General features: G+C 43.9%; 1 protein-coding gene across 7 annotated transcripts in view; it reads left to right on the plus strand.

Moving 5' to 3' along the window:
* LOC147034330 (KH domain-containing RNA-binding protein QKI-like) overlaps positions 1-10000 on the plus strand; it is a 554637-nt gene that overhangs the window by 83311 nt on the left and 461326 nt on the right. For 4 of the 7 annotated variants that reach the window (XM_085880921.1, XM_085880948.1, XM_085880938.1 and 1 more), the window contains exon 1: positions 9002-9639. The exons of the other annotated variants lie outside the window; for them this stretch is intronic. In XM_085880921.1, the coding sequence (XP_085737047.1) occupies positions 9213-9639 (427 nt within the window). In that variant the 5' untranslated portion in view covers positions 9002-9212. Of the gene's footprint in view, positions 1-9001; positions 9640-10000 lie in introns of those variants that run through there. 7 annotated transcript variants of the gene reach the window in all.

Here is a 10000-nt window from a genome sequence, read left to right on the forward strand (position 1 = left end):
CCAATTGCTTTCTCTGAACTGGTCACCTACATTTGTGAGATGAAAACATTAGTGAGCTTATTGGACATGGTACCTATCAGACCGACCAGACCAGTAGTCGGTGTAACCACCCACCACGATCTCACCACTATCCGATCTCCGACCCTCAGAGAGTGCTGCAATACTGATGTTCAAACACTGGAGCTCAGGTGATAGCAGAGACAGGTGTTCATCCTCTCTTAGGGATAGGACTTTCCAGGCACTCACCCGAAGGGACCTCCTCAGGCTAACCTGAGGAGACCTCCGTACGGTGGACGACACCTCGGCACTACCCCGACACAAACCACTGCAACCCGAACCAGGAAGGTGACCCCATACTTTTCCTCCTATCATAAAAGAATGGGTGCCCCCAAGGTTTTGCCCCGATCCCGTCACTTGTTGAGCTGTCCTGTGAAGGGAAGCTGCACAGGGGTTTTCACTTTAATTTGCTTTATTTGTGTGGACGTCATCAAGTGAAAACATTTCATGAGTCTCACGAGTATGATCAAAATTGTAATGCAGGAACAATCAATTCTGAGAATATGGAAGTTGGAGAACATTGAGAGAAATTAAAAGAATCAAACTGAACTTGTTGAAATTGTGTGAAGTAAGATGGAGCACACAGTGAACTTCAACGGAACTTCAACGAAGGAACAAGATTGATCTTTTAAGGAGGAAATTAAAACGAAAGACAAATAGTGGTGTTGGTGGTGTGAAAGGGTATAAGATGTAGGGATTAGCTTGTAGGTAAGAGCAGAAACTGGAGACGTATCATTATTCAGGTATACATGAAAACATCTGACCACAGAGACAAATGGTGGATGAACTGTACAACTAAATGAACGAGTTAATGGAACAAGAGAGAGGAAACGACGATGTAGTGATTACAGGAGATTCAATTGTGGTCGTGAAAGAAGAAAGGGTGAGTTAACAGATAAGTAGTTTTGGACAAGGTAACCAGACGATGACAGGGAGGAAGGTTTCTGGAGTTCTGTTCTGTTCTTGCATATGGCAGCTTGCCTGCCGGGTAGCTATAATTTCTTGGAAGCGTGGCTGTGCCACTGATGCCGTGCCCCTCTAAAACTGTACTGGCACTCATTTCGTCGATCTCGGAAGGATGAGAGGCTGAGTCAACCCCACCTAATGTTGCCTAATCTAATGTTGCCATAGTTACTAGTCATAGTGGCCAACGGGGCTCAAACTCAGGACCCTAAGATCTCAAGGCAGTCACCCTAACCACTAAACCAACACTAGACTTGGTTACTGGAGTACTGCCAGAGGAAGGGATTCTTCAGAAATAATACTTGGTTCAATGATGACGAGATGTAGATATAGGAATTGGACGAACAAAGGTGAAATTGATCACCATCTTCATGAGACAGACACCGAAACAGTTTCACAAACTTGCAAAGTTTTCCTGGCAGGGGTGAAGACACACACCACAATCTTGTGACAATAGAGGCAACGTATAGACACCAATGAAAATCGGCGAAGGGAAAAAGTGGAGATGGAACTTAAAACGATTGAAAGGAGATTGCGAAGATAAATTCTGCAAGGAAGCAAAGGATAAAATTGAGAAATGGAAGGTGAGATTTTTTTTTCCAATATAAAGGAATGATAAAAAAATTGCAAGGAACAGTTTTGGATCCTTGAAAAAGGGGAAGAATGAAAAAGCAATGAATGATAGAAGAGATGTTGGTCAAGATGGAGGAATGTAGGAAATTGAACAATGTAATCACTGAAGCTCATAGATGGCAGATATATGAAAAAGTGAAAATGAGAAACTGAAATTGTCAGAGAGAAGGTGGACAGAGCACTGCGAATATCTGACAGAGATGGACAGGCATGGAAGATCTGATCTTGAATGTATGAGAGGTTTTTCACAATCAGATTTCGAAAAAAATATTTAAAAACTAGAAGGGCACTCGGTAGAGCGTATACTTACACCACGTAAAGCCTGATCCATGAGAAAATATCGGGCCCATTACATTTTTGAATTATTATGCTATACAGTACGATATCGTTTTTGGCCCTGTCTCTCAATGGTGAAAAATCACTTTAAAAACCAAATAATTCTCGTGTCCAGATGTGGATTCGGATCTTCACCAAAATCGAATCAATTCGTCCTTGCCACATACCCAACATGTCCACCAAGTTTGATTCAAATCCGTCAATGACTTTTTTGAGATATCGTGCTACAAACCGGTTTTCCCTTCTCTCTCAATGGTGAAGAATCACTTTAAAAATCATCAGATACAGATACAGATCCGGATCTTCACCAAAATCTCATCATTTTGTCTGTGTCACACACCCAACATGTCCATAAAATTTCATCTGGATCCGTTCCCAACTTTTTGAGATATCCTGCACACAAACAAACAAGCCGGTAGGCGACATGGGTGGTCGCGAGACTAATGCGAATTTGAAATATGGAGATAAGAGAACACATCAGATGGCATTTTTGCTGTTCGTTGTTCCATATAGGAACATGACGAACAACTGTCCCTTCATCATTTGTGTTCAATTCCTTAACCCTATGTTAGGGAATCCCAACGTGAATATTGGGGTGAAAGCATATAGTAATAGAATTGCATACTCGTCATCCAGTTTTTGATGGATCGGGCTGGAAATTTTTGACAAAGAGGTTGATTATAGTGCGCATAAAAGCCCAGAAGCCGATTTTTGATTTTCGAAAAAAAAATATATGTAAATATTTTTGGGATTTTTTCAAAAAATTCAAAGTCCCGTTGCTCGGCAATGGTGGCGTCCATAGCAACGGTGCTCAAAAGCATATAACTAGATCCTGGTATGAACCTACCAGTCAAGTTTCATCAAAATCGGTTGAATCCTCTGGCCTCCAGAGCTGTCCATTACATACAAACAAACAGACAAACATACAGACAGATGGAAAACCTGGGACTGAGGGTAGTTTAGCGACCACCCAACAACAGACGGAAAACCTGAGACTGAGGGTAGTCTAGCGACCACCCAACAGACATACAGACAGACGGAAAACCTGAGAATAAGGGTAGTCTAGCGACCACCCAACAGACGGAAAACCTGAGATTAAGGGTAGTCTTGCGACCACCCAACAGACAGAAAACCTGAGATTAAGGGTAGTCTTGCGACCACCCAACAGACAGAAAACCTGAGATTAAGGGTAGTCTTGCGACCATCCAACAGACAGAAAACCTGAGATTAAGGGTAGTCTTGCGACCACCCAACAGACGGAAAACCTGAGATTAAGGGTAGTCTAGCGACCATCCAACAGACAGAAAACCTGAGATTAAGGGTAGTCTTGCGACCACCCAACAGACAGAAAACCTGAGATTAAGGGTAGTCTTGCGACCACCCAACAGACGGAAAACCTGAGATTAAGGGTAGTCTAGCGACCACCCAACAGACATACAGACAGACGGAAAACCTGAGAATAAGGGTAGTCTAGCGACCACCCAACAGACGGAAAACCTGAGATTAAGGGTAGTCTTGCGACCACCCAACAGACAGACAGAAAGGGGTGAAAACATAATCGTGCCGTACCTTAGCGACAAAAAGGACAAGGATCGTTACACGGTGGACAAAAGCGCCATTTTTGCACCAGAGCTGCGCATGGGACTTATGATTAAAAAAAGTCATACTCCAAAGAAATGGACAATGGGAAAGATGCTTTATGATGTCATAATGACATAATCACCTATTATGTACCATGTAAAACTAAGTCAGTATCAAAATTGCACCATAAAATGCTATGATGTGATATTTAAGACATTTTCCTCCATCACCATTGCAAAAAAGTAAATAAAGCGACTGCAATGAAATTTTTAATTTCGCGAGAATTTAGTGATGTCGATGTTAGTAGTAGTAGTAGTAGTAGTTCGAGAGAATTTAGTGATGTCGATGTTGGTAGTAGTAGTGGTTCGCGAGAATTTAGTGATGTCGATGTTATTAGTAGTAGTAGTAATAGTTCGCGAGAATTTAGTGATGTCGATGTTAGTAGTAGTAGTAGTTCGAGAGAATTTAGTGATGTTGATGTTGGTAGTAGTAGTAGTTCGAGAGAATTTAGTGATGTCGATGTTATTAGTAGTAGTAGTAATAGTTCGCGAGAATTTAGTGATGTCGATGTTATGAGTAGTAGTAATCGTAGTTCGAGAGAATTTACTGATGTCGATGTTGGTAGTAGTAGTAGTATTACTTTCAAGTAACGTGTTGCAAAGTGTGAACAACGTTCGTGTAGCGTGCTTACAAAACGTTACTCATAGGTTAGAAATAAGTTTCGGGTACGCTAAACATTATCTCGACGTGTTTCGACTCATGAGTAACTTACAAGTAACGTGTTTCAACGTGTGTCAACGATCGCATAACGTGAATACAACTTATGGCCAGCGTAGCGGAACGTGTGAGTCATACGCCGGCATACATCGTAAAATTTCAAGCATGAAAAAATTCGAGGAAAACCCAAAAGTTCAACGTTTAAAGCCAGCGTACAACGACGTATGGCAGTGTTTTTCAGCGTGCTCTCAATGTTATCAAAACTTACCCATAACGTATTCGACGTGTACCAGCGTTTTACACAAATTTTCCAAAAATCGGCATACGCTGGCTAAAACATCAAGGTGTGACTGGGCCTTAACCATAGCATTCTGTGATTATATTTTCCGAACTTGTTTGTATTATCATGTAATTAAACATAATGACGTCATAAAAGACCCTTCTGGCAAGCCAATTTTTTTTTGAGCATGACTTTTTCTTAATTCGGAAGTTGATGAGGTTCTTTGGTAAAAAAAAAAAAAAATGGTGCTTGTGTCTGCCGTGTAACGATTTTTTCACGAAGGTACCTCACTATAACCTCCTTCACCTTCGATGGTGGAGGTAAAAACGGAACAAAAACAATAAAACATCGAACAAAAGTGACAAATAATTGAAGAAAATACATTGAAGAACATGAAAGAGTTGAGAAAACTGGATATTGAAATAAGAAATGAAGAGAAGTGATGTTGTTGGTCTTGGTGTAGGACTCGGGACAATACGAGTAATAGCAGCAATTAAAGAGTTGTGAAAGTGAAAGCAATTCAAGAGTTGAAGAATAAGCAAGGCAGTGAAAGGTGTGATATAGGACAATAAATCTGATTCCACATGCATCAAGATCAAGATGAAAGTTGTAACCCGAAGATTGAAGCAAATGCTTATTGAAGAGTTAATAAGTTTAATTTGAGAGAAGGTTGTGGAACTAGGTAAACGATTGGTTAGATGAGTCAACAAAGTGAAAGAAACCCAGACGATGGAAATCATCTGTATATATATATATATATATATATATATATATATATATATATATATATATATATATATATATATATATATATATATATATATATATATATATATATATAGTGTATAAAAAGTCGAGGCTTGTGGAAGAGCTGGAACATTGAACAGATCGGGACGTAACAAAACAAAAGGAACAGTGCAAGGAGAGGAGAAAATATACCAAAAAAAATTCAGGGACAAAATAGAGGGAGTCTTGGAGAAATATGGGTTGTGGGAAGAATGATGGCTGGTGGAGGACACAGGAGGTGAACAAGATGGACACAGAAGCAAATTCTCAGGAAGGAAAAACTGGAAACTTGGAAAGAGGTGGGCTTACGGAAGGCTAACGAGGGTACAAAAGATCATAGTTTTGTGTGGGGGATGATCTGAGATGGTGGATAACAGCTGTCTTGAAGACCTGGAGGGAAGAGTGAGATTGAAGAGAATGTGGAAGTTGGTTACACAGGTGGGAAACAAGAGGAACGAATGAGTGGAGGTAAACAGTGATTCTAGATTTGGGGAATTTCACCAGAAGGGGGTTGCTTGGTCTGTGTGCCCTGCAGAAGCCTGTGGGTGGAGGAGGGGGGGGGGACAGTGCATGGAGAGAGCATTGGGTGCAAGACCAGAAAGGTGGCGGGAGAAGACAGAGATAATCGACCTGTCTTTTATGGGAAAGTGACAGGCCCAGAGACTCGGCTTCATCGTAGGAGGTTCCGATAATCTTTAAGGCCTTGATTTCCACTGCGTCAAGTTGAGCAAGGTGTGAGGTAGGGGTGCCAGCCCAAAGGGGACAACAGTACTCCATCAAGCTCCTTATCATCATTTGAAACGTATTCCTGCCTTCTGCCTTCCTACACGCGAGGAACCGCCAGTTTCAGTTTGCATTTGGAAAATTCCTGGGGGATTATAAATGGTTAAATGAATGTGTCTATCATGTATAGACCATACCCTGTGGTACTTACCGCACTTTTGGAGAGTTTGGGCTTTCTTCCTAAACTGCTTGTGCTGTCCCCAACACCAGATTTGCATTTCCTCCAAAGAGTCTTGCATACAGCTCTTGCTGAAACATGGTTGGGCTGCAGTCTGCTACATGGAGTACCCTTCACTTCGGTTGACTTTGATTTTTATATGCTTGTCATGTGACATTTCCTTCCCAGGAGCTATAGAATTGAACACACGACAACAATATCATTGCCTATACTTTAATCGTCCTTCTGCAGGTGTGGCACCTTTATAAGAGCTAGCACAACAACCAATCACAGGGTACTGTAACACGTGACTGTACTATATGCAGCATTTCATTTTTGCACTTGAGATGTTATTCTATCACTTGCTATTTGCATTTTACACCCTGTTTTTACTCTGTTTCCATAATTATTTCTCATAAAATTACATATATGTCTGAAATGAGCGTGCAAATTGGCAACGATGCCAGTCTAAAAATGATCACAGACAAGTTTATATTGCTTTAATGAATGCAAATTAGCAACGATACCATTGAAATGCCTTTAATAATGTGTGTGACCACCATCGACCCAATACAAGTCTGTACGCATCTTTTCATCAAACAAATTGGACGATACAGCTCTCCAATGTGAGATGTTATGCCATTCTTCAATCTGGGCCACTTCCAGCTGATCAAGAGACTATGGGCGGATTGGGCATCCAGAAGCATGCTTTGCTTGGATGTCCCAAGTGCGATCAATTGTATTTGTATAGATATCGTGGAGGCCAGTCCATGCGAGTGATGTCGTGGTGCTGAAGTGCACATTGACAACATGTGCATGGTGTGGACCAGTGTTCTCATCCAGAAAGATGAAATTGAGAGCTTCCTGTGAAGCTAGATGGACAACCGCAGGCATAATGATCACATCCTTGTATCTGATACCAGTGATGGCATCCCACCGAATGATGTTTATATGAGTAATTCGGCTTACGAGAATACTGGCCCGTACCATCAGGCTATTCCCACTAAACTGATCATGCTCTAAGTCTCGGCTAATGGTACAAGATTACTCTCGTACCTCATCTCCAGACTCTACCACGTTCATGGTTAAAGGTCGAGTTCATGAAAAGAACCTGGCACCAAGTGTTCGCCCCTTAATTCATCCGTGATGCTATGCTTCGCCATTGCATGTACTGCCCTTGATGTTGTTATATGTTTCTCTCCTGTGCTCTCCTGGACCTCATACCACTGGCGATGAAGCTTGTGGCCTCCTGGACCAAGGTCGTACTTTTCCTCATACCACAGAGTGGAGCATTGGTCTCCTGGACCTCAAACCACGGGCGATGAAGCTTGTGGGCTCCTGTGGTCTCTGTTGCTATATTTGTCTCCTGGACCAAGGTCGTATTTGTCCTTATACCACAGAGCAGTGGTCTCTTGGACCTCATGCCACTGGCGATGAAGCTTGTTCCAAACTGTCTGTGTCGAAATCCGATGTTGGATAGCTTTTTCAGGGCATTCTGGAGAGAAGGCATTGTTGAAAACTGCTTTCTTGTGGCAACGCTTGTAACTATGTGGCTACCTTGAACAATAATACAATCATGAGATTTCATTACAACTCCAGCTGTGAGTGCAATTATTGCTTCTCATTGTGATTGACATTATAAGTGAAAGGTTAGGTTAGACATGGGAGCATGCGCCGGAGCAGCGCGTCGCTGCGTCTACTTTCCATCGATACTGCAGTGGCCTCCATCTGGCTATGCCCCAGGCAGATGCCTGGCCCACCCCCATCTCCTTGAGATGCTGATCAACCTGCTGTAACCACAAGGTATGTGGTCGGCCCATTGGCCTCCTCCACTCACGAGACTCCCTCGCTGAGAGAATCTGGTGAGAATGTAAGTGATAGCCTTGTAGGTTATAACCTTATTGGCAAGAGGAACCGAGCTGCAGTGATTGCAGAAACAGAAACTATGTATTCAGATCCTGTACTAATGAACATGCTAAGGTGGCTGAAAGAGGTTGAGCAAGTTCTGACCCATTCCCAATGCCTGGACCATCAGCGTTTTCACTCTACCAGATACTTTTTTACGCATCTCTTGGATAAAGTGCACACCTGGCCCATTAAGAATCAGTCCATCGCCAGCATAGCGAACGCATGTGGCGACTGAGTGTACAATCCCTTTGGTGTTTTCGCATCGTTACCTGGTTACACAGCGGCGGAATCCACATGCCAAAACCACCACCACACAACTTGCCATCGCAATAAATCAAACCACAAATTCAAATTACGATTCCTTTGGCCTTCGCTGTCCCATTATGAGAGAGGACGTGTCACCGGCCGATCAAGTCGTGCACTCATGGATTGTATTTCTACATGGAGAAGGGGAGGCATGAAAGGTAGCACTGTGAGCCCTGCCTTGGCGTTTCATCGTGCCAGAGCAGGTGAACACAAATGATTGCAGAACCTGTGGTTCAAGCAGCGCCCTCCAATCCTCCATCCAGCAAGACACTCATTTCTTCTCCTGCCATCTCCGTTGCTCCCCCTCCCGCTCAACTACACAACGTGCTGACAGCTCCCTGAGCTTCACGACATGTCCCTCACCCTGACTTCTTTCTCTCTGTGCCTCTCCTCTCATATCCCGCTGCTCCTCTCCCTCCCTTATCGCTTTTTTCTTAAGCCTCCTCCTATCGCTCCCTCCCGCTTGACCCACTCACTTGCCAGCCGTCCTCGATCTCTCACCATAATCTCCTTTTTGCTCCCTCTCCCTCTTCATCCCACCTTTTCCATCGCTCATCCTCTCTGCCTGCCCACGTGCTGGCACGTTCGCTCAACCCTCCCTTCTCCAGTAACCACCACCCCCAAAATCCTCCGTCCTTCGCCCTCCTCTCTCCCCCTCCCCGTTCCCGCCGCAGCCCCTGGCGCCGAGCACAGACCGTGCCGAGCATGGTCGGTGCGATGGAGAGCGAAGGAGCGCGGGAAAGCGACGGAGAGCGAGAGAGTGAGGGCGATAAGGAGAGCGAGAGGGAATTGGGGAGCGAGGGAGAGCGGAGGTGTTACCAGACAGCAAGGAACAGTAGAAAAGATCGGAGGAGTTGCCACAGCGATAGTGAGAGGGAGAGCGAGGAAGAGCGCAGGAGTTACCGTGGAAGGAGAGACAGGTACCAAGGAGAGCGAAGGGGTTACCGGGGAACGCGGGAGAGCGAGGACCATCGGAGGAGTCACCAAGGAGCTCGAGAGAGAGAAGAAGCGCAGGAGCGTCCGAGACCCAGTCCGGACTACCTGATTCAGCTCATGAACGACAAGAAGGCGTTGACGACGCTTCCAAACTTCTGCTCCATCTTCACTCACCTGGAGAGGCTCCTGGATGAAGGTGGAAGATCCAGAGTAGTTATTGCTATTGTTGTTGCTGCTGCCTGCTGCATGCTCCCAATGATGATAATGATGACAACACCTTGGATATACTGCACCTGCATATAATAACCTGCATCAGTGATTGCTGCAGCCCATGTGGTGGAGTTTAAATAAGGGGAATCCCCATTTAAAGGTCGAACGGTGCAATCTGTCGTCGAAGTTGTGCTATTCTGTAGTTTCCCACAACGTGTGAAATCTTTTTATTACTGTTGACATTCCCTGGAGCGATGGAAAATGTCATTAATGAGATATTCACGTTGCAGAACCGTCACTTGAATCATTGAGTGAGCTGTTGTTAAATCCAGGTGGGCCGTTACATC

The sequence above is a fragment of the Eptatretus burgeri genome, chromosome 1 (genome assembly GCF_056783735.1).
Source record: "Eptatretus burgeri isolate ZD-2024b chromosome 1, Ebu_testis_v1, whole genome shotgun sequence".
Lineage (NCBI taxonomy): Eukaryota > Metazoa > Chordata > Myxini > Myxiniformes > Myxinidae > Eptatretus > Eptatretus burgeri.